Source organism: Nelusetta ayraudi, unplaced genomic scaffold (genome assembly GCF_046127955.1).
Source record: "Nelusetta ayraudi isolate G7.1 ecotype Tasmania unplaced genomic scaffold, CSIRO-AGI_Nayr_v1 ptg000100l, whole genome shotgun sequence".
NCBI classification, from domain to species: domain Eukaryota; kingdom Metazoa; phylum Chordata; class Actinopteri; order Tetraodontiformes; family Monacanthidae; genus Nelusetta; species Nelusetta ayraudi.
This window is the reverse complement of record NW_027466150.1, coordinates 1,160,820-1,185,602: the sequence shown is the minus strand read 5'-3', so window position 1 is coordinate 1,185,602 and position 24,783 is coordinate 1,160,820. Positions and strand designations below refer to the sequence as shown.

Genomic DNA, 24,783 nt, shown 5'->3' with positions numbered 1-24,783 from the left:
GGCACAAGTGCATATTACGCTAAAACACACAAGGCTTAACTAGCTTCGGCGAGGAGACGTCAGCTCTCTCAAACACGCAGCGCGACCTGCAAACACGCCGAGAAAGTCGGTGGACGGAGTTACAGATATTGATCGAGGCCGCGTTTGTTTTATCGCAGACTGACGGTCACGAAAGCAAAGGGGGCCGATGTTTGTGTCAGTGGACAAACACAGCGGACAACAGAGGAAAGGCAATACGGCTTATTGGCTAAAGAGTCAATACTCATATCTTATTTATTCGTTTAAGATCGCATTTAATTTGCCATGGAGTTAAATGTTACTGGGCACCTTGCAGAATTAACTATTCATTCTCGTCGGTGGCCCCTCTTTTTTTACTGTTACCGCCACTGTTTTGCACTGTTTCAAAGTGCACAGAATAAGCACGTGGGCTAAAACACTGGAATGAAGAATCCTATTCATTTAATGCAGAGGCGCAATGCATGTGAACATATATACACGAATAAGAAAATGAATCAACGCTAAGGCTTTTGCCTTTAATCTGCCAAAACAATTATATTCTAATAATTTCAAAAAGGAAACAATAGTTACTGCTGCAAATTGGCATCTACATGTAATAGAGACTAATTATTTCTCACAATAAACACTATGTAGTCAAATATGTGTGTTTTTTAACATGTCAGAGACTCATTTTTATGAATCACTGATCCGCAGCAGTGTGAACAGCACCCCGGCTCTCGCCACACAGTCTGCCTCTGAATTCAGCCGTGTATTGATTTTTTCATTCAACCTTCATGTCAACGCCGGTTCAAAACACTGAACTTTTCCTTCAAAGGAGGGGCAGAAGTCGCCGACCGCTCGCAGCGCTCCTCGACAGGCCCACAGCTGAAGCTCTGTCACAATTCAGGGGGAGGAAGAAAAACAAAACTGTGGTGACCAAAAATGAAATGGGAAACAATCTCTCAGCGGAGCCTTTTTGTTTGAAATGACTCACAACCGGCATTAATTAAAGCCATTTAGGCTTCCTGGAAGTAGCTTCCTGTCGGTGGGTTTTCACAGTAAATGCAATTCAGATTGTGTAAACTTGAGAGTTGAGACTGGTATAAATCTTTACCCATTACATTTTTTTCTGCCATGTGGGCTGTAAGAAAGTACATAGGCAAACTGCCCAGAATAAATGATTAAAACGGATCTTGTAGACCTTGTTGAGACTGTACATTTTGCAAAAATGCCTGTGAGTTTTGGAAAGTGCGACCAGCCGATAAATATATTTGACCTGCAGGTTACTGCAGGGCTGACATGACTCAGCAAGGCCACACTGAAAGTCAGCATTACCACAGGACCACCGTCACTCTCTCCAAAACCACTCAATTATTCTGTTCCACCTGCACTATGAAGTCAAACCATCGGCCTAAAATGAAACGTTTGCTTTGCCGCGGGAGGCCCCTAAAAAAAAAAAAAAAAAAAATCCTGGCGAGAGACCGAGAGCTCTTATCTTGTCAACAGTCGAAACGTTTCTCCCCTCGTATCACTCGTCACTTGCTGCCATTTCTAAAATATCTCTCCGCAAATTTGTTTTCTTGTTGCGCCCATGCCAGGCTTTTGAATCAGTCGGAATGTGAGTCAATGCATCTGTCAGAGCTCATTCGGCAAACCGCATAGAGAGAGAGTTGTGTGTGTGTGTGTGTGTGTGTGTGTGTGTGTGTGTGTTGCGGGGGGGTGGCGGCCAAGGCCGTTTCATTAAACTCGGAGGTTTGAACTCATCCATCAGAGTTTGGCCCTCGAAGGCGACACCAAAATAAAAGTAAAATGATTAGAAGGACACGCTGACATTTGTTTGTGTTTGCGAGGGGACGAGCGCTGCCAAGGCGCATCTGACTAACGCAAACTGATAATGGCAATACTCCTTGCAAATATTGCCGTCCCCGCCCCCTGCGGTCACAACAGCTCCAAGTGGCAAACACATCATTGATCCGAAACACAAATGAGTGCAGAGTCAGCAAGATGCATTTCAATGCCTCCACAATTCCCCGCTGCTTCTTTTATGCACTCATTATATAAATAGGTTGACCTCTTTGTTTGATGCGTGATGTCCTTTCACTTGTGTGTTACGCTTCTTTGCTGCTGTAGGTCAAAGTAGCTTTATTGTCATTTGTGCAATATACGCATACAGAGGGTTGAAATTGTGTTTCTCAAAGATATAAGTCAAGACAGAAAGTGCAACACAAGTCAAAAATATCCAAGCGCACAAGTCGCCTCAGTTTTAAAACCGTCTCTATCTATCTATCTATCTATCTATCTATCTATCTATCCATTTATCCATCCATCCATCTATCCCAGAGATCTTGCAGCCAGCTTGTTTTTCCTTCCTCCTTCCAGTTACACCTTCCCTGTTTCTGTCTCCCACCTGCTGACGCCTACCTCACCTGCACCAACCCTCTGCTCCATGTGCCACTTTCCCACCCCCACCCTCTCTCGCCTCTCTCTTGACACTCCCGGCCCCAAATTCTCACACCCGCTAAATCACTCCGCCTCTTTCCTCCTCCTCCTCCTCCTCCTCCTCCTGTCAGGATTCCGGCTTGACACAGCCGGCCAGCTCCGTCACGGCCTTGGGTGGCCTGTGACGCTGGTGAGGAAGAGGGTGAGGATGAGGTGGATGGGGGGTGAGGGTGGTGTTAGGTGTAGGGGGGAGAAAACGGACACGCTGGCTGCCCCCTGCCAGACCCTCGCAGTCACGTGAAGCAGGCTGCTGCCCACATGGCGTTACACGAGCGTGGGCGGGACATGCGTGCCTGTGTGTGTGTGTGTGTCATCGCCCAGTAGCCTTCAGGGCCGCGAGTGCAGCGGAGGTTGAACGGTGCGGCGGTGGCGACTTGCTTTCTCCTTCTCCCTCAGCAGAGAAGAAGAAACAGAAAGGTCCCTCCCCTGCCTCCGCTTACTCATCACGTCTGAGTGTTAAAAAAAAAAAAAAAAAAAATTCCACCCGTGCAGCATAATGTGTGCAGCAGGCAGCTCCGGCAAACCCATTTGAAGTTGCTCTCGCCAGCTGATCCAGGCAGCAGGCAGACTGAGGGCTGAGACAGAGACGCGGCACAGAGTCTCTCTCTGATGCAAAAAACTCCACTGATCCTGAATCGGAGGATTCCCGGCGGAGGGAGAGCAGGTCGGGGAAGGAATAAATACGGGAGAGGGAGATCACAGGAGAGGCAGGGAGACGGCGACGCGGTCGGTGGGAAGAGCCGCGGCCGAGTGGGTTTGGGTGTGAAGGGAACGTGGCGGAGATCACAAAAGCCGTATTTGCATGCTCCCGAGCGCGTAGCATCTGGCACGGCGCCTGTTTAATGGAGCAGCGTTTGATGAACAGTCCAGGATCACACGATGCTAGCGCACGGTGAATCACCTCTCTCTCTCTGTCTGTCTCTCTCTGTCTCCCTCTCTCTCTCTCTCTATGTCTCGCTCGCGCTGAGTCACTGGAGAAAAACGGAAGGAAGGCGGGAGAAGTTGAGGCCGACGACCCGTCGTCCTGCTTTCACAGGTGCGCTGATCAATGGGTGTCTCGCAGGCTAAAAAAAACAAAACAAAAAAAGGGGTTGTTTGCGGTGATGAATGAAAAGGGAGAAGTTGAAAATGACGCTGGAGCTCCCTGGAGTATAGTTGTTTTTTCTCTCCCCCGTTTCCGGAATGGAAATGTGCAGTTTTCCGGCTCTGACGGCAGACATCGAGCTTCTTTACAGCCGCCGCTGGCAGATGTTTTCCAAGACAAAAAGGTTTCTTTAAGGGAGTCGGTCGGAACGCCTGCGGATCAGGGAAACCGGAGCTACAAAAACTTCAACTCTCCGGAGAACACGCTGACCAGCCAAGCTTGAGACACGCGGCGTCCTGGACTCAGACACCAGATGGAACGTTTCCCAGAACAAATTAATTTATTGCTCACATCCATCCCACGAAAAAAAAAAAAAAAGTTTATTTAGCAGAGGCTGTTTCCAGAAATAAAGTTTGGAGATCACTGGACAACGTTTTAGAGGTTACAGCGGATAGATTGCAGACGCTTGTCGCCGAGGTGCATCAGCATCAGGAGTGAAATGAAAATATGAAGGAAAGTCCTCAGCGCCACCCTTTGTTCTCCTTCCGTCGGGGCTGATAAAACCGCTGCTAACGCTACATCCATGCTAATCCCTTTAGCAGCTGCCATTATTCAAAGCTTGAAGCTGCAGATTCTTGCTGTTCTTTTTTCCTTTCGCTTATCTGATGGCTTTAAGGCGGCTTTTCTAATGAACCCCTCGCCGAGCCGTTTTTATTTGTTTTTAAAACCGAAGGATGTTGGCCAGTTACCGATTGATTAAAAATGCCCTTGAGATTGGAGCTTTTCAAGGTGCGTGGGTGAACATTTGGACTTGGAATTAAACCCGGTTTCCCAGGAACTGTGTGAAAGACAATTCTACTGATTTTACTTTCAATCGACACCATCGCTCTGTGGTTTCACCTTGTTTCGATGGCAGTCCGTGTTAGCCACGGCGACAGCAAGCGACGGCCAGCGTCGTAATCTGCGTTGCCTCTTATCTAATGACAGCGTCTGGCTGATGCATGGACATTAACATTCACCTAGAGAGGACAACAGACACAGACTCATTCCCATAATCACGATTGGTGCGGTTATATTTTCCCCTAATGGAAAACAGAAGCGTCATTTGCATTTGCATAGAAAGCAGCAGAAGCAGCAGCAGCAGCAGCAGCAGCCGTGCCGGAGAGCAAAGTAACTTTTCCTCACAGGAGCAAAACTTTCTGCCGCCCCCACTGAACGTTGATGATGTTTATTGTTGGATAGGTTTCGAAAAACACGACCAGTAAAAAATGTCACCTGACTGGCTGAGAAAAAGAAAACAATTGTGCCTAAATCCACAGAGAAAATGATCTATAAAACCAAAAGGTATCATAATAGTTATTTTTGGAGTTGCCTTACCCTGAAAAAAAAAACAAAACACATTTAGCCCTCTGTTTGCAACATCCTGCAAAAAAACTATTTTGCTTCCTGTTACAACTGACAATCTTTTCTACTAAACAACGGCCTCAAAGGGCGGAGACACTGACGGCAACCTGGGACAGGTATCAGTGAGGTGTTCGCACCCTCTGTGACATCACAAAGGGCAGATTCCCAGAACTGTGAGCAAGCGAAAGAAGCAAAGTATGAACTTTTTCTAATTTCTGGGGAGTTCACTGCCAGAACGGAGACAATATCTGTTGCTTCAGGAATATTTTACAATTATATTAGACCTTCATGAAAGCATCCTCTGTGTTTTATTAGTTCTGTCACATAGCAGAGGTTTCACTCGTCTCTGCACAGCATTACAGGTCCGACAAAGTGTGTCTAATAAATAAAGGCAACTGGAAAGCTGCTACGTTTGCAATTTTACGGGTTTTCCCACTTTTCTATCATTGAAATACTTTTGCTTATTGGAACCCTTCTTTTATTTATGTATTTTATCCTTTCATCCTTGTTCCAAACCCGCTGAATTGAGGTTGGGGAGGCACCTCATTGCTGCAGCCGCGTTGGCCGCGTTCGGAGTTCAGCACCTACACAAAGATGGCGGGTCAGCAAGTCCGCGGTGCCGAACCCCACCCCACCCACCTCGCTCATGTATGTTTCATGGTTTATTCTGGGCTGAAATCCACTGGTCTGTATTATAGAAATAAATACATACGTAATAGAAACCAACACGCCCTCCAGTTTGTTCCGCAGCAAACAGGGCCGAACTAAACTAAACCGCTCGGACGATCCTCATCAGGTTCCTTTCATTAAATCCTCCTGCTGCACGCAAACACACATAAGCGCGCTTTCCGTATTTCCTCATCCATATTTTATCCACTTGCTCATGTATAATTCTTTGATTACTCAAAGCGGAGCGAGGCGGCCGCGTCGTGCTTTAAAGAGAAAAACAAAGAAAAAAAACACGCTTTTGTGTTTGGCCGTCTAATCTGAAGCGATCTGACGCTCGCAGGCACGTCTGACCGAAGCCAAAGAACAAGGAAACGTTAACTATTTATTCACGGCGTAACGGCTAACAGTGCATGACCGGGTCAGCCCTGGGAATAGCGTGTAGTGTCGAGAGAGTCGGAACAGTTACACGGACCAGGGAATGCATTAGCCGGCGTGGAAGCGCAGCCGCGCCGAGAGGAAGCATAAAACAACGTCGGCGTGGACAAGGTGACTTTAGGATGAGGTGTCGCCCAGACGTGGCGGAGCGTGCGTGCGTGCGTGTGGGTGTGCGTGTGCGCCCTCAAAGGGAGGATTTTGTGTTGGTTGCGACAGACGCAGACTTGGACATTTGAAAAAGGATCTGAGCAGCAGCAGCAGCAGCAGCAGCAGCAGCAGCAGCACGGAAATAGACTCGCAGGCTGTCTGGTAAAAACGCTGCCGAGAAGGTTGTTGATGGGAAGGACGCAGGAAACACAGATGGCAAGAAAACTGTCTCTTAAAAATATGACGACTATGTATATATAAAAAACAGACATATAAAAGATATATAAAAAACGCTTCATTCTGATAGAGAATAAAACAGCATATTTAGCCCTCTGTTTGCAGCCTCCTACCTCATCCACACACATTTATTTACACATGTATGCGTATATTATAGTGTGCCTGTTTGAATAACTGGATTACAATACATATCTAAATAGTCAATGCCTTCGCACTATAGACTCCATCTGCACCTGCTTCTTTTGTCTTTTAACACTCTGACACTTTATTTCCTTCACTGTTTTATCATTTCATTTGCATCTCCGACCCCAGTTGAACCCTGTCCAGGCACTGACAGTCTCTTTCATTCTGATCCTGTCACCGCTGCACCACCACAATCTGAAAAAATTAATTAAAGTAGGATTTTTTTTTTTCTTCTTCGTACATGTTAAATATATTCCTCCTCTGTCAATGCATGTGCGGGCCAAGTCTTCTGGACTTCAAAGGATGTTTCTGACTCCTTTCTTTTTTTTTCCCCCACACACGCTTATTTCTGACTGGCTTCGGCTTCAGTGGGGCGATGAAGGAATGCTGGAAGTTTGGAAATCAGCTCATCATTTTTAATCGGTGTGATTCGTGTGAAGAATCTTGGACTTTTTGCAGTCCTATAAAATGACTGACTTTTATGCAGTTGCACCAAAAGATGCTTTTTTCTTTTCTTTTTGGAGGCATCATAAATTCTAATCTTGTGTGAACTGTTATGACTGAGGGAGAAAAAAAAAAAGAAATGCTTTCCTCATTCAAGAACTGAGCCGAAGCTCACTGGGGAAAAACAAACAAACAAAAAAAGATAAGAAAAGAAAATTGCGCTTGGGTTAATGTCAGTGCCTTACACAAGAGGTTTATGGCCTTAATAGACAGACCAGACGGCGTCGCCATGGTTTACATCCGCGAGCCAGCACTTTCTCTATGACAGAAAATAAATTTGAAAAATAAAACCTTGGAATGTTCCACGGTGAATGCAGAGCCGCAGGATTGCAAAGTGAGAATGAGAGTATCGTGAGAATGTACACATGCCTTACTTTAAGAGGGTCATCAAGATTTTCCAGGGATTCCATATAAAGCAAAAAGACCCAACAAACGAGCTCCCAAAAAGAAGTATCATGTGCCCCAAAGCATTCTGCTTAAATCACTCACACTGCAATAACATTAAAAAGGCAGCAGCAGGGGCTCCTGAATGGACTTGTTGAATAAAGTTACCAACTTTCTGCATTGTTTTGTTTTGTGTGTGTGTGTGTTTACGATGCATAGATGGTGCTAAAACAACAGAAATTCACTGCCTTGTTTTACGGAAGGAAACTGTGGCTGTGCACCTATTTTTACAGCTGTGCTGTTAAATCCATGATAGCCTTGAGTTACTGCTCAGTTTGCCGTTTGTTGTTGTTTTAATGACGGAGGTGAATTTGGAATTTCCACTGCTTTGCTGTGCGACATTCGACCATTGTTGCCCAGCTTTAGCTCTCTTCTTTTTGGCACAATTCCAAATAAATGCATCATAATAAGAGTTAAACGTTTTAATTATCTAAATGTCTTAATTTTATCATTCTTAGCACATCCACGCGGCCAAGCCGGTGAACCTGACGCTCCACAAAGGCCAAAGATCTGCTTGTGCTGTAAACACAAATCAACTAATCATAACGCCGCAAACAACAAAGCGATTTTTTTCCCCTTTTCTTTTTTTTACAACTCAGACGAGCCACTATGTCTCCCTTTGTAATCATTACACGCTGCTTTATAAGTAATGGTGATGGTGTAAACAACAGCGCACTTTATGCTTCTTGGCTCGACTCACGAGCTCAAAGAGCGAATGGCTGCATAATAAATGTCCTCAAACAACACCCCCCTCCCCCACCCCCTCCCAACACACACACACACATCCACCCCCCTCCCTCCACCCATATTTAATCACAGGCAAAAAATATTTCTTTCAGGCTGCGGCCCCATCGGGACGCGTCTGCAGCGCCGCGCTCAACGCTGATGCTGCAAATTGCATCTGACAGAAGCAATTTTGGGTTATTTTCTCTCTCTCTTCCTCTGTCTCACGAGCGCACGTACACACACAGACAGACAGACACACACACACACACACACACAAATGCAGTTAGGTGTTTTGAATTAGAAAAAGGGGGCAAATATTGAACGTCTGGCTCGTCCTCCGTCCGCTCACCTCTTTATTTGATGATGTTTTTATTCTCATTCTTGTCGGCCGTCACACTCAGGGGGTCTTGATCGTAATCAGCTGCCAAGTTGGGTCCAAGACCACAACTAAAGGGCTGGAGAATCTTTTTTTGTTTTTCCCTCAGAATAAATTTATCAACGGCTTTGAAAAATACTGTGGACGCTGTTTGTAATGAATTAGAAGTTGCAAGTCTGTTCAGCCTCTCCCCTGGTGGAGAACTGGTTTAAGAACCCGAAGTCTGGAACGTGCGGAGTATATCTTTCCCGCTGCACCTGTACTGTAAAGGCGGCAAATCTTCTGAAAAGGTGCTGTGAAGTAGCATTATTAGCCTTCTGTTTACAGCCTCCCGTTAAAACTGATGCTTTGTTGGAGCTCCCACATGTTTGGAAGCTGATAACAAGGAGGAGGGTGGAGCCCAGCACTTGGCTGGGTGTGCAGTCACTAAACCTTGGAGAGGCGATCAGAGCCCTCAATGACATCACAAAGGGCGGGTTAAAAAAAATGTTTTCGGTTTTCGCTTCTGACTGATTGGTATAAACAAAGGTGGTTCTACAGGGTAGAGCCAACACATGGTCACTGACCTGGGAGAGGTTGTGTATCCTTTGTGGGCTGGGTTATCTGTTTCATTTTGATCCACATACTCTGAAAAGCGGAGCGAGCGGACAGAAGTAACTTATGGAATTTTTAATGACCGGCAACAAGAACGTGTAATTGTCCGAAAAAATGTACGGCATTAAAACAACAACGCGTAATAAAATTGTTACAATTCTTTTCCTAGCTAGCCAGCACCAGAGAATTGAAGGCCGCTCTGCACCATTAAATAATACAGACACACAGGAAGATGTAAGACCCGCCCTCTTGGTGCCGCAGTCATCTTCCTGCTCTGTGATCCGTGCCCACGCAGGTCCTTCCTACCTCTTTGAGGCAGCCCATGAAGTTGTTGCTAACAGGTGACCCGGGAAGGTCGGCGGTGCTGGGGCTCCCGCCCACGTAGAAGAAATCATCCGAGCCCAGCATGGTGTAGTCTTCCTGCGTGTAGCCGGTGGTGGTGAGGATCCCATCGACGGAGATGGTCACCTGTCGGGGGGCAACACATAGCCAAAGCCAAGCCATTACACTCTGGCATTCGATCGCTTGCTGCGTTTTCCAAAAAACAGAAAATAAAATGCACACGCCCTTCCTTGGTCTGCATTCAAAACGAGCTCCACACATTTGATTGCTTTTCCACTTCAACTCTTTCAGTGGTTCAGTGGTGGGATTCACTTGAAGCCTTTTCTTTCTTTATTTTATATTGGACCAGACAGCATTTTGGATTTCTTTGATGATTTTTTTTGTTTATTCGTTTATTGCCATTGGATTCACAGGACAGGTAAAGAAAATATGGCAGCAGCATATTTTCTTTATCTTTGATGGGGGTAAGAAGAATGGATCCGAGGTTTAGTTCTGAAAACTTCAGGTTCGGAGGGTTGGGGGGAGTTGGGTTGGGAAGGGGCGGGGTTAGTACAATGTTCAAACCAAGGACAAATTGAGGTCACTTGTCTTAGGTTTCGGGGTTCATCTGCTAACTGCAGACACACAAATACAGTAAGTAAGCACGCGCACGCACGCACTCTCGGATTTACCCTCATCGTCATCGGTCCCACACGCATACACACACTTACACACACACTCCCTCATCTCTCTACATCTACTTATCCACGCACATGCAAAACAAAGGGAAGGCTTTTTCACACCAACATCAATGTGCAAACCGAGGTAGGTCATCACTGTTGGAAGGCAAATTAAACACACTTGTAAGGGAGTAAGTGGTTTCAATGGCGTCATACCAAGAGTTGGTTGGTCGGTGGGCAGGGTTGGGGAAGCGGTTGCACGCCAGCCTCATGCACATTCAAGACCCGGGCCCATAGTCAAAGACATCGTCCGAATAACTGATGCCGATTTGGCGATGGAGGCGTTTAAGCTCATGGCTGCGTCGTCGATGAGACCGACAATCTTACATCAGTGCGTTTATTCTTTGAGATGTCGCACGTATGGGCCCAGGGGTGATCGGGGGTTTTAGGCAGAACACACGCACATTGATATATATATGCACGCACGCACACACGCACACACACACACACACGCACAGACGTACTACGTCGACGAGCATGCCACAGTAAAAACACGCACGCACACAAGGGAGGCAGGGTGGGTGACAGGTGAGTGAATTAGAGTGTTAGTGGTTATTTGAAAGGTGACGAGGCTCTATGAGTCGGGTGTTGCAATGCAGCGGTCGATGGGATGTGGGCATGCCATGCGCCATGGTGAGTTGGAAACAACTGTCAGAGCTCCCGCAATAAATGTAAAGGGTTGCCACTTTTTTTTTTTTTTTTTTTTTTTTGTATTGTCTGTTTGTTTTTTTTTGTTTTTTTTTGTTTTTTTTTAGGGCTCGGTATCAAGGTCACCATCTTTGGAATTGTGGTAAGCTTCTGTCAGTTCTTGACGACAGTCCTCACAAAAAATGGGGACTTTCTGTGTGAAAAGAAAAAAAATAATCAAATAAAAGTACGTTGCCCTGACGAGAAGGAAAAAAGTAGTCAATTTTCTTCTTTATTGTGTGTTTTTTTTTTTTTTTTTTTTTTTTTTAACTTGTTGGGGGGAAAAAAACTGCAGTAATGTGGAAGAAACAAAGAAAGGGTATAAGAAAGAAAAAAAAAGTCAAAGCCAAAGTGAAAGTAAAAACAGGATGGGGGATTGTGGGGATAAAGAAGAAGGTTGTTGGCAGGTCAGGGAGGAAATTGAGAAGAAGCGAAGAAAGAATTGCCTGGTAATACAAACCCATCTCCTCATTTTTTGATAAGAGTGTCTAGGATGGAACTCAAGAGAGAACGGATAAAAATAAAAGAAGAAGAGAGGGGGAGGGGACACACGGCAAACCCAAAAAAAAGACAATAAGAATGATATCTACCAGACAATGTAGTTTGTTTACCATAGCGTGTCCAATGCCTGATTGCTTTCCAGAAAAAGGGGAAGGAAGGAAATCAAAAGAATAGTGAACAAAAAAGGTTGTTAATAAGGATGGACAAAAAACCAAAAGAAAAAAGAACAAAAGCAACGATGGAGAATTAGGATGCCAGTTAGTACATTAGTTGGTTAGATATTGGTTAGTAGTAAAAATAAATGACTTTATCATGGATGAGTTAGTGTTGCGGTGAGAAAAGAGGAAAAAAAGCACTACGTGATTTGTCAGAGATTTTTGCTCGCTGTCGTCTTTGCCATCCTAGCAAATTTTTTCTTATTTTTGATTTTAATACCACAGTCCTACAAGAAAAAAAAAGATGTTAGCATACTTGCAGTGCACTTCACTGCCCTAGCATAGAGTCCCGTTGTCCCAAATTGCACACTGGTGTTCCACGCTTGTCGGGAGTGTCAACTTGTTTTCGTTGTTCAACTTTCCCCATAAAGAAAAGCGCTAACCAGTAGCGGAGGCGACATCCTAAGCAAGCGTACTACCACAACGTCAATGATGGGTTTAAATGCGTCGCTTGAAGCCTAGGGCGTGTAAGCTAATACTAACTTCAGCTAGCATGCTAACAGCGGGAACCCATCGTTTCAGGGAGAGAGTGCAGGTAGTTCACACATCCGAAAACACTTTGGTTCTTAAAATCCTCAGCATTCTGTTCTGAAGTGTGCAATTTGGGACGCGTCACCCGACTCTAAAGACAAGGGACGGTTGGGACTAAGAAAAAAGATTTGTGTAGGATGGCTAAACGCTCCGACAAAGCTTGCAGCGTTTTTGTCTTTTTCCCACCGCTACTTTAACAAAGTGTGCCTTTTCAAAGAGGAAAGAAAATGACAGTGGAGGAAAGACACATCTGTAAAAGTAAAAAAGAAGAAGGAGAAGGAGAAGAAGAAGAGAGACAGAAAGGCGAGCAGTGTTCGGCTCTTAGCTACTATCCACCCCTTCATCCAAAGAGCGCTTTATCCTGCTGGGATTTTACAACTACAACAGCTATTCACTAACCTGTGTGGCGAACGCTTCCTGTCAGCCAAGAGTTGGGAAAACGGCCACTTACTTGTTGCGCCGCTCAGAGAGGAAACGTTAAAACACAGTGTCGCCACTCCGCTGACAAGCTAAATGTCGAGCGCAGCGGCAGGCAAGCAAATATTCGCTGCCTCCACAAACCCCTCTGTCTGTTTTTCCTTTCCTTCCATTACTCCCCACCTACAGTAGATGAACATATGGTCCAGTACCTGCTCAATTTAAATAAGCGGTTAACAGTATCAGGCAGCCGTCCTCCCACTAATGCACAGCAGATGCGCATCTTTGATGGAGAGACACCGCGCCGCTGCCATCTCTTCACAAAAGCCTAACAAACAACCCGCGCTATAAATACTGCGCTAATGGCTAGCTCAAAGGCAAAACGCTCCCCGCGCCTCGCTCGGTCTCTGAACGCAGCACGCTAGCTTGAGTAGAAAAAAAGAAGCAAAAAACACATTTATCAAATAACCTTTTGGCGTCGGGGGAGAAACCAATTCCAGAGGGTAGTGAAGCACCTGTTCCCTGACTGAATCTTTTCAAAAGAAGTCATTTTTTTACTGGTATTTTAAGCTGTTAAGAGGGGAAGAAACTGGAAATGGAGCTGAACTAAAAGAAGAAATCGTGTCACTCTAGCGCGCATCAACCGAGAGCTCAGCCGTGTCTGACTAAATAGTTTCTGTCCCAACTTGAGATGAGATGAGAACCAATAAGGTGACATTATTAATGCCAGATTTCTCTCTCTCTCTCTCTCTCTCGCCGTCTGTCAAAAGCTCTAGAAAGCTGATCTGAAGAAAGAAAGATTGGAAAACAAAATAAAACGGAAATTAAGAGGAAAAAAAAAAGTGGGACTCCGGACTCCGTCCAATCACCGCCTGTCCCGATTACCTGTCTCAGGTTGCGCGTCACTTTGATGTCGTGCCAGGCGTTGTCGTTGAATTTGCCGTTGACCGGCTCCACGATGGCCTCGAAGGCCCCGGAGCCAAGGTTGATGACGAGGGAGACGGCGCCGTCTTTGAGCGCCAGGTTGACGTAGTCGGCTGACTTCCCCGTGTGCAGGAGGAGGCCGTTGCGTTGCCACGTCTTGAAGGACAGCGTGATCTCGTCGCTGCTGCTCTGGATGGGGTTCTGCGACAGGTCGTAGCAGAAGTACTCGGAGCCGCGGAAGGTGGCCACGTTCTCCTCTCGCGCTGCAACGACAAGGGGAAGAGAAGAAGGGTCAGTCGTTTGACTCTTTGGTGGCTTCGGCTGACCCGCTTTGGTCAAAAAAAAATAAATAAAAAAAAGCAAAAACTGTCACCTGCTGCCGAAGATGTTTACGGACAAATTGCACAGCACGGCAAAAAAATCACGACTATGATAATCCCATCGCTCGGTGCAGATCATAAAGTCCGGCCGCGAGTTTCGGGTTTCACGGCCCCCAGACAGACAGGCTACTTATGATGGAACACTATTCCCCGCTAATGGTGCGCATAAATCAAACTCAGCCTGATTTTACTTTTTTTTTTTTTTTTTTTATCACCCCGCTGTTGCAAAGTGACTTCCCGAGCCCATTTTTTAAAAACTGACACGGAGAGAAAGGAGAGACGGGCGGAAAGCAAAAGGGCGGCAGCGGAGACGGTGATATGAGGAGGGGGACCGACGGAAAGAGTTGGAGGGCAAAGCCATAATTGGCGGGCAAGAGGGTAAGAGTGCACTCGGGAGGTTGTGGGGGCCGTAGCAGCGAGGTCGGGCTTCCTTATGATCTGCGATGAAATAATTGACACGTTTCTCCCTCTTGAAAGGCGCGCCGACACTCGGCTCCCCGTGAACCCGGCTGCGAACGGGGTCAGACGGGCAATTATCTCGCGCCCGCTGTGTTATTGCACAGGGCAGCGCCGGCTCGACGGCGGGGCCGGAGGGTCCTCAGAAGCGTTTATCAAGTCAAAACAAGAAGAAAAAAAAAAAAAGCCCTTCAAACCCCCACCGCCGTCTGATAGATAATAGTTTAAATGGGTCTCAAGCTGTGAAATTTTCACTTTGACAACGTTTGCCAAGTGTCTGCGGCTTGTCGGTCGACCCCTCTCGACACCGCTTCGCTTTCACTTAAGAAAGTTCTGGACAATAGCCCACTATGATGTCGCAAAGGGCAGGGATATCTCTAATGGTGTTGGCTTTGCCCTCTCATGCTGCCTTTCACACACCCTACCAAGCAAGTTGAAAGTACAATAAAGCATCAATGTTAGCAGGAAGCTAAGACTCAGCAAAACATGCTATTTTGCTGAGTCTTTTCTTTTTTTTTTAATTCACCCCTTAATCTATGCAACATGAGCACTTAGAGTGTTTAGATTGTGATCTTGAAAAGTCAATTTTCAACAAAATTGGTTTGTCATATTCCAACAAGGCATCCATTTTTAGCAGGAAGCTAAAACTTAGCTTTTTCGCCACAGACAATGGGCTAAATATTGTTTTTTTTGGTTAATGAGTATTGGAGGGAGATGATTAATGGAGTCTGGGTGAAAAACACAGAGGAGAATGGGATGTGAAACCAAGGATCAGAATGTTAGCATTAAATGGAAATGTTCTTGTTGCGTTCACAGGGCCTCCTGCCAGCAAGAGTGTGAGTGACGGGGGCGGGGGGGAAGGGAAGAAAGAGAACCCGAAACACACAGGCTGCAGGCGGTTAAAGCCTCACTTTTGTAGCCTTGGATCAGACCGCACGCAAACACAAGGAAGCAGCGCAGACGGACAAGGGGGAAAACGACTGTGCAGAAAGAGAAGAAGAAGCGAGGAGGGAAGCGAGGGGAAGCGCTGATTTCCGTGTTGTGGAGGAATTCTCCCCTTGGCGGCGTCGTTCATGTCTGTTTAAAAACAAAGAGGAGGGCCGGAACGGTACGGGGAGCCAACAAAGAAAGCCTGCACAAGCCCTAATCAATGTGTCGGTGGAATAAATCGAGAGCCATTACTCCTACCGAGGAGGCAGCAGGAAACACACCGGAGGATTTTCTTTCTTTGAAGGGCCCTTCACCTCCGGTTATTTCACTATTCCACCAAACTACACAAAAGGCCGATTCAGGGGGAAAAGAAATGGCTCGAGGGTCCTCGTTCTGCCAGGTCTCTATTGTAGAAGGCGGGATTTTCGCAAAAGGTCGGACTCCACCTCAATGTCTGCGGTCCCATTTTTGCAAAAGTGCCAAAGGTATCAATGCCGCCGGCGCTGCTGGTGTTGAAATTGAGGCCATCGGCCACTTGCGCCAGCGAAAAAGTAAATTCACATCTTTCACTTGGCCCCTCCCCTTCCAAACATTTGCCAGGAATTCGCTCGACATTTCATGGAAGCTCAACGACAGAAGCCTGGTTTTATCTTCACAGTGATATCTTCGTGGAGGTTCATTAACTGTTCCAACTGTTCCTTGTTGGCTAGCAACCACAAAATAACGAGCTTGTTTCCATTAGCTTGAGAAAGAGAGAAATAGAGAGAGAGAGAGCGAGAGAGAAGGAAAGACTGAGTAAATTATCCATCTCATTAATTAATTCTGAAAAACAAAGAGATCATGTCTCCAATGAAAATACACGAGCCGCTCTGATATGTACTGTATTACGTGTTTATCTGAGGTCATACTCATTTTCAGATCTCGTACTGAGACATACTTCGTCTGACCCATCGCTGCATTTCACTGAGCACCTGTCAGACAAGCGGAGGGCAGGCACATAAGTCAACGTAAAGAAACAGACAATAAGCTCTGTCATCACATCTGAGCGGGTAGGTAATCTTCCCTCGCAGCCGTCCTCCGACACCTGATCTGGCCGGATCTCATCCGACCCGAGAGGTGGAGAGGTCATCGCCATGGCGACGCCTCTCATCAGTCCGCCGCGTTCCGACAAGGCCGTCTATCCCGGGATGAAACGGACTCAAGGCACTGAAACGGACGGTTACATCCTGGCCAGGGCAAAAAAAACGTAGTCGCCTCACTTTGCTGCATCATCACCATCTCTCACAAAGTGCTTTCTTCCCTATTTATCATTATGGAAAACTTATCATACTGCTTTTTTTCCCCTCTTCTTTTTTTCATGTTTCCGCAGCTGCTGTTGTTGTTGTTCCCTCTCCATATGCGTATTAATTATAGTGATGTAATTAAAAGAAAGGAAAAGTTGCTGCGGCGGTGCCTTGATCGTCGATACGACGCTGCAACGGTGAATAATGGAGGGGGGGAGGAAAATTGATATGATGTAATATTTGTGCAGCTCAGCATCTTTTGCAGCTGCGCCGAGTGTACACGGATCCATAAAGGAGCCGGGGAAATGTATTGCCTGTTGAGACATGTTGTTCGCAGGTCCGCGGCTTTCCGATCGATCACATAGCGGGGGTCATTTTCCCTTTATTTTCCCCGCGGTCATCAATATTCAGCCGGCGCGCTGCGGGCTCTTGGCCACCGGGGGGCCCCGGGGGTTTCGATTTCAAAATCCACTGGAAGCAATTAGCTCTTTCATTACCATCTCCCATTCTCTTCCGCTCGCCCTTGGCATGCACGCCCACGCCGCTCGCGCCCGCTCCCCCCGGTCGGACCACGGGGGTGGTGGAAAACAAGGCCGGCTGCCTGATGAAGACCCTGACCTTCTCAACCTTCCACCTGCTTCAGATCAACCAGACGCTCGATTTTCTTTTTTTTTTTTTTTTTTTTGTAATCACGCGGCTCTTAATCACGGTGGACGACCCGCAGCTTAAAACACGTTAAGTGGGAATCAGGTGAGTTTAATGAGCGGATTAAAGGCAGGAGACGTGATTATTGTGGTAAAAATATTGAGCTTTAAAGTCCATAAGCCTGACATAACACTTGCTAAATGGGCCGCCCAGTGTTGCCAGGTGGGAAATGCAGGATTACCGTGTCAGAGACTTGAAATGATCGCAATTCCAGTGAAATTGTCGTTCATCTGTCAAAACCTCAATAGAAGTCTACTGCTGTGCTTTTATCGTTAAATCTACGTTGATTATGTCCTACGTTGGGGGTCGTCCAGTCAGACAAGTGCGATTGGCTGGAAATGTCACACGCCTTCAGGGTTGACAACAAGCTCCGACACACAGCAGTGGACTGACAAAACCTTGACAATTATTGTACGTACAGAGGGCCAAATTATTGCACAAACACCATAATTATCGTACATTGGCGCTAGCCATTGCCTCAGTCTTGCAGACTATTAGTCTGCCTGTGCGTCTGCAACACAGCTGATGCTCGTGGTCGCGCTGACCACAGAAAAACAAACCTTTGGCTCCAGTGGCCTGCACAGGAAGCCAGAAAGCTTTTGCTTTATGACGGTGTTAGCTGACAGTATTATTTCGGGGGAGAAAATTAAATCATCCCATTAATTCAGAACAACAATTGCTGCTTTCCCTCTGATTTAATGAGAGCATTTTGAGTTATTATAATTTCTTATCATTTTATAACTGTAAGAATTGCACACGACAGTAATATCTTCTAGCAGCCGTAACGCCGGGCTGAAAACTCAGGAGCTCCCCGAGCAGATTCACATTCTGGACGAGTGCAGATACTTGGTGGGCCGTTACTGACCTAATTAAGCCATCAGTTCGGATACAGTGAACAGACTCCTTTTATTTTGTCTCAAGCGAATTCAATACTCTTTGGGACTGTTCTTCCGCGCTGAACACTGAACTCACTTCCCCCTTCTCATCTACGCTGGAGTTTTTTTGCACCTCTGCACCGAGCGACGGCAGATTTAATCCGAGATCTAATTAGGACCATTTGCCTCAGCTCCTCACAGAATGTCACGTCGACAGACCGGCTTCCCGCCGTTTGCGTCCAACTCATGCGGTGCTTTTCAGTTGATATCTTTCTCTCTCAATCGACAGAGTGAAGAGTTCCCCTTCAATTTCTGCCCTTCAAAAAATTGCCCTCGACGTGATTTTCGGGCACGTCACGCCAACCCACGTGCTATTTGAGGCTTCCTCTGAGCGTAACCTGCTATTATTAGGCGTCCCTATTCCTGACATCTCTCAAGACGGAGGTCGAGGCACGCTGTCGCACCCCCGACACTTCCGTCGCCTCATGTAACCTTGCGGAGGCCGCGGCGGCCGGCCGACCTGTCCGTCGGGGGTTGGGGATGGGTGAGGGGGGCCACGAGGGCGACGAGACGACGACGATACAAACACAAACAAGAAGTGACACACGGAAGGAAGAGAAAGAGTCTGGAAGTAAAAAAAAAAAGGGGGGGGGGTGGAGCGGAAGCGGCGTCAGCAGCAGCAGCAGCAGCAGCGGAGGGATGGAGGGAGACAAAGAGCGAGGGAGACAGGGCGGCGGCGGCGGAGGAGGAGGAGGAGGGTGGGATGAAGGATGGAGGGAGGCAGACGGAGGGAAGAGACACTGAAGGCTCCTCCAGGGGCTCTCGGGAGAGACGGGGTGACACCGCGTAAGGCGAGCAGCGGAGGGCCGTCCCCGACGACCGGCCGCGGCGCTGATGAACCTTATTACTCCACTTGATAAAGCGCCGCTGACGTGCACGCACGCACACACACACACACACACACATGCTGGAACACGCACGCACGTCCGGCGGGGCACTGTGAAAAATTCCTTGCGGCTTTTTTCTTTTTCTTTTTTTTTTTTTCTGCAAATGCAGATGAAAAGGTTCTTTGAATTAAGGACGGCGGCTTGGTGTGTTGAAAGGCCTCCCGCCGAACGGGCGTCAATACTTAGATTAGATTCTGGTTTGCGCTGCAATGTTTACTCGCCACATGAATAAAAAAAAATGAAAAAGAGAAGAAAACTTCAACCAGCTTGGAAATGTTACAGGCATAATAATACCAGCTACAGTGAGGAGTGATTGAGGAGAATGGTGGGTTTTTCTTCTTCTTCCCTTTGATGGAGAGTGACTCATTATGGCAGACGGGACTCGCAGTGGCTCCGCCTTTTTCTCCGAGACTCCTGATTATCCTCAGAGGACTGCTGATCACTGCTAATGGACTGGCAGAGCTCGGGTCACACGACTGACTTCATGTTGTCATAATAAGGAAGGTCGAGTGACGCTGGGGTGGTTTGGGTGGTCGGAGAGGGAGGGGGGCGGTGGGTGTATTACATCATGAATTATTCCTTCATGTTAAATAGCGGTGAGATGTTGGGTGATTAAAGGGAATTCAAGAAAAAAAGAAAAATTGTTTTCAATCTTACGTGTAGAGAAAAAAGTCAGCTATATTTTTTCCAGACATGATGTTTGTTGTTAAAGTTTGAATTTCACCCATTGTGTCGATGGAAGCTCTGGTGACATTTTCTAATCCACATAACCATTCTCAAACAAATTTTATTTATATAGCACCTTGTATCAGCCAAATGGTGCACAATGCGCTTTCCAGAGTAAAACGTAATAAAAGCAATGCTAATAAAACATAGCTAAAACACAAAACTATTTTGTGAAACAAGAATAAAATGCTAAATTAGTGAAACAAATTAAAAGACAAATGTAAAACCAATAAGCAGCATCAGTCCAGTCAGTGGCTACGTATAAAATGCCAGCCTGAATAAATGAGTTTTTAACTGAGTCTTAAAAACTGTGAGACGTAATGTCACAACGCAATAGAAGCCTGCAGTTGGCTGTGTATTCAAATGTGTGAAAACAGCAGAAGAAGAACTTGATGGGCCTCCTGCAGTGAGGACGCCCAGCTCTAGTTTGATCGAGGGTGAGGGGAGGGTGGTGCAGGGCTGCCATGGGATTGCATTGTTCCCCTCCAGCAAACCCCCAGAACGGCCACATGGATGAGAGGACAAACGTGACCAGGACCTGGTTTTGCTGAGCAGGAAATTAGCGGGGCCTCATTTTCATATTCTACTCCGTCCTCTCTGCTCTGTTACGTAACCCGTGTAAAACGTTAGGGAACAAAACAAAACCTCCACTGGTAAAATGACATTTTCAGAAATTTGTATGCATTAGTCCACACGGATCCCCTCTGGCCGGCCTGAGTCACCGTTCGGCGAGCTGGCGTGTCACCTAATTGGCTGCTGATGGTCGAGTCTCCACCGTGGAGTGAGAGATGAGGTTGGGAGTGACACCGGTGGGCGGTGGGGTGGTGGGGGGTGGAGTCAATGTGTGTGTGTGTGCTGATGAACGGAGGGCAGGAGCCCGAGGTCCAATCCCATCAACTGAGCCAATTGTGCGGAGCGAATGCTGTGGGGGAGGGGGGTTGGGTGGAATGACTGGACTCCTACACACACACACACACACACACACACACACACACACACACACACACACACACACACACACACCTACGGATGATTGAGATTTGAGGGGGAAACGTGGCGGGTGGAAAAAAAATCCCAGCATTTTATTAAAAAAAAGGAAAGAAAAGAAAAAGAGAAATAATCTCATCAGCGCCCGATCACACCTCTGAGGCTTCGCTGGAAGGCTACCGTGCGAAAATATCCATAATAATAATAATAGAGGTGGATAAATGTGTTTGGCGCATAAAACAGTAGCGTAAACCTTGCTCTGCGTTGGGAGGAATGCAACTCCAAATATTTGTCTCATACGTGAAAATAAAGCTGATTGGAGAATGCAATAATATAATATATATGGAAATATTTGAAGACGTTCTTTCATAATGTCAGTAGGTGATGTATGCACAAATAAATAAATTACTTACTTATCACCACATTTAAAAATGAAAGAAATGATATTTGAAAGTTTGCACAGATGCCTGCAAAGCCAACTGAGAGACAAACTTTCAATGTCAGGCTCTCCAGGTGCGATGATTCATTTCATTTCATTTATCACCATGTTTGTGGAAACAAAAAGATCTGAAAAGTCCAATTTTTGGCGTCCAACCAACAAGAAAAATACACCCAAGTTTTGCAAAAATATTGAAGGAAAACATGTGAAAATACAGTAAAAACAAACTCACTTCAATTCTGTTTGCTGCAGGATCATCAGTGTTTAACTCCCTGCAAACCTGTGGTCCGTTGCTGTGTTCTTTCCCTGACTTCTTTTAAATGAATGTTGCATGCCGTATCTGAGGGGATGACGCAAACCGCCACAATGTGAAAACGTTAAGTTTCTCCCTCTTTTTTTTTTTTCTCCCCCCTCATTTACCCAAGCTGCTCGTCGCCCCGAGTGCAAAATGTCACACCGAGCGGCTGTTGATTTGTGTTTTCGGCTGGTCCCGACACGCAAAACGCGAGCGACGCTGCGACAACAGACCCCACTGGCTTAGAATATGCAGATGCGGCACATTATTGTTGTTATTGTGGGGGAAATGTATCCGTGAGGGCAGGACGATCCAGTCATCCGTCTTGCGCAGACTTTTAAAATTTATTTATTATATTTTCTCAATGTTTCACAAAACAGAGTGAAAAGCCAATGGCGAAACGGTTCATTTCATTTTCATATTCATTTTTGTTTTATTGCTAAGCAACGGTGGAACGATGGTCAGACATTAATATTTAAAACGCACACATACATAGAGAGGAGGAGGAGGAGAGAGAGAGAAAAAAGATATCATTGCAGATTATTACAAAAAGCCAAAAGTCAGAAGTGATCAGCCGGGGGGGATGATGTCCCTGGGCAAACGCACAAACAGCATACGAGAGGACGCAGCATCAGGATGCAGCTTGGCTTCCTGACACACATTATGTTTTTGAATAACTGTACGCTACACACGCCCAACTCATGAATGTTGATCATTCGTGCGTGTGTGCGTGTGCGCGGGGAGGTTTTTCTGCTTTTGTTTTTCTGTTTCCATTCAAACAGCTCTAACCGGGGATTACAATATTGTGAAGTCATCCCTCCCCAATCTTCCGGCCAACCACCCACTGCGTTCCTCCCATCAGCCGTCAAGTGATCTTTGACAGCGTGTCTCCTGCGCGCCGGCTATTGCATCAGCCTGACAGCTACCATCCAGGCCTCCAAATTGGAAGTGACCGCGCCGAGTCCTTCCACCGCTTTCATACCCCCCACCCCCCCCTCCATTCCTTCACCGCCATTCTGCCAAGGATTTGTCTTGAAAGGCCTCCTACCGCAACCGCAGTGAAGCTCGCCGCCCATAAACACGCTCATTTTATCGCAAAAGTCTCCCAGAATGATCCGGCCAGAAGTCCTGAGTAACCTCGGTGAGAAGGGAGGAAATGTGGGTGGAGTTGTGTCAAATCAAAGAAGGGATTATGGCAATGCGGCAAACGGCAGCAACCCAAAACTCATGACGTCAAAAAAAAAAACGATTTGCGTCAGAGATTTCGTGGAAGAAATTTGAAGCAACCTCATCAAGTTTTCTGTAAAGTCCAAGTTTTCGGTCTTAATTGTGCAAAATGTTTCTTGGATAATTCTGTAATTTGAAGAAAAAATGGCCGTTGGCATAGACAGAGCTGTCCAAATGGCCGAGGGGATCGAAGTGTTCCGCTGATTCCTCCGCAAAACCTCATCCAAAAATAAATAAATAAACAAACAAATAAATAAAAATATAGTAAAAGTACATTTTTCGTCTGGTTTTGTCTCCATCCACTTTTTCTCTAAGCCAAGAAGCCAAAAAGAATTTTCATCACTTTGCTTAATGGATGCTTTTTTTTTTTTTTTTTTTCAATTATTTAAAACAAATTTTTAAAAGTATGTTTTAAATTTGTCGTATCTTTTATGGAAAACCCACTAAACAACCGTTACAAGGTGCACGGCAACCGTCAATATTGATTGGTCGGGGCGGATCACGTTCAGGTGAGCCATCATGCATCACCGCCACGGCTGCCTTCGATCCGGAGCCTCAGGAAAGAAGCAGGAGCAAGAAAAGCAGCACAGAGGCAAAATGAAACAACTGGTTCATATTAAATATAATGTGCGATGTACGATGTAGGATGCAGGATTAAAAAGCCTAACTGGCCTCACGTTTGCCCATGCCTTGCAATTCCCTCCCGAACTCCTGATTGGCTGAGAGTAGGAGGCGTATTGGCAGCTACCTGGAAACCCTGACAAATAGCTCTTATGAGTGACACCTGAACTCTTTTGTTTGTGATACAAATCAACAAATTGGCTTCCACAATAAAGCAAATCAATGGTGTCGCCGAGGGACTTGGTGGACTGGCTGCAGGCAACCCGTCAATAACCATCCAAGCAGATGTGGGTGGGTTGGGCTTGAGGGGGAGAAGGGAGAGGGTCTTTTTACATACATACACATGGCCATGTCTAGAAGCACACCACCTCGGGCTTGGGGGCCTTCCCCCCCGGAGCCTGTCAATCACTCCGAGTGGCGTTGCCTTATTGGCTATTATCTCCGCTGTCAGAAGCCGAGCCGCGCCTCTACCTCGCCACATCAGTCTCTGTCAGTTGACGCCGGCGCCGGCGGACGGCGCCGCAGAGCGTGAAGCCGCGTGTTACCGTTATCATTACTTTTGGTGACACGTTGCTGTTTTAGCCCGGGACTCCATCACTTAATGTCGGCTCCCGTACTGCCGCTTTCCCTCCAGACTTTCATTTTGAAAAATATTGCCTTTTTTTTTTCTTTTTTTGCTCTCATTTCGAAAACTCCATCATTTTTTTTGGAAGGGAATTTTCAATGCCCATTTAACTGTCGAGCTTTATGTCTAAACGGTGTGAAGCTGTTCCCCGCCCACGCTGCGAAATATGAATAAATAAACAAAATTAAACGTCCCGGAACAAGCCAAAACGTAGCCTTTCAACAAATTTAGACCGGCGCCGCTGCAACCCGTCATCTTAAAAATCGCATCCACCTGAAATGCGTTTAATCGCGTGGCACATTTTTACGTTTGCCTTTTGTTTTTCCTCTTAGTATGTTTATTGCTTGACACACTTAGCAAACGTGCAACGCCCCACGGGAGACGCGTGAGCCAATGCAAAATTCATGTCGGTAATTCCCACTATAAGAGTGGAGCTTCGCAACAGAGGAAAGAAAATCAAATGAGGATTTTAGATTCCCGTATGAGGATGTGGATTCAGTGGCACGTTAACTCCAAACAACCCAGAAGTTGCTGGGTAATTCTCCAATGCTAGTAGTAGTAGCTAATAGTAAGTGAAAATAGCGCACAAACCTATTTGCAAATTTTGAGACATTTTGAATTTTGCTATTTGGGTTTTAAGACAAAATAAAAA

The 24,783-nt window shown here is 46.2% G+C and overlaps 1 protein-coding gene across 1 annotated transcript in view; it reads right to left on the bottom strand.

Annotated features, from left to right (window-relative positions):
- The window catches only part of nrxn3b (neurexin 3b), a 272,751-nt gene that overhangs the window by 196,771 nt on the left and 51,197 nt on the right, over window positions 1–24,783 (bottom strand). The window contains exons 3-5 of the mRNA XM_076048392.1: window positions 13,597–13,898; window positions 11,659–11,682; window positions 9,606–9,767 (exon numbers count right to left, since the gene is read on the bottom strand). Coding sequence (XP_075904507.1) covers window positions 9,606–9,767; window positions 11,659–11,682; window positions 13,597–13,898 — 488 coding nt within the window. The remainder of the gene's footprint in view (window positions 1–9,605; window positions 9,768–11,658; window positions 11,683–13,596; window positions 13,899–24,783) is intronic.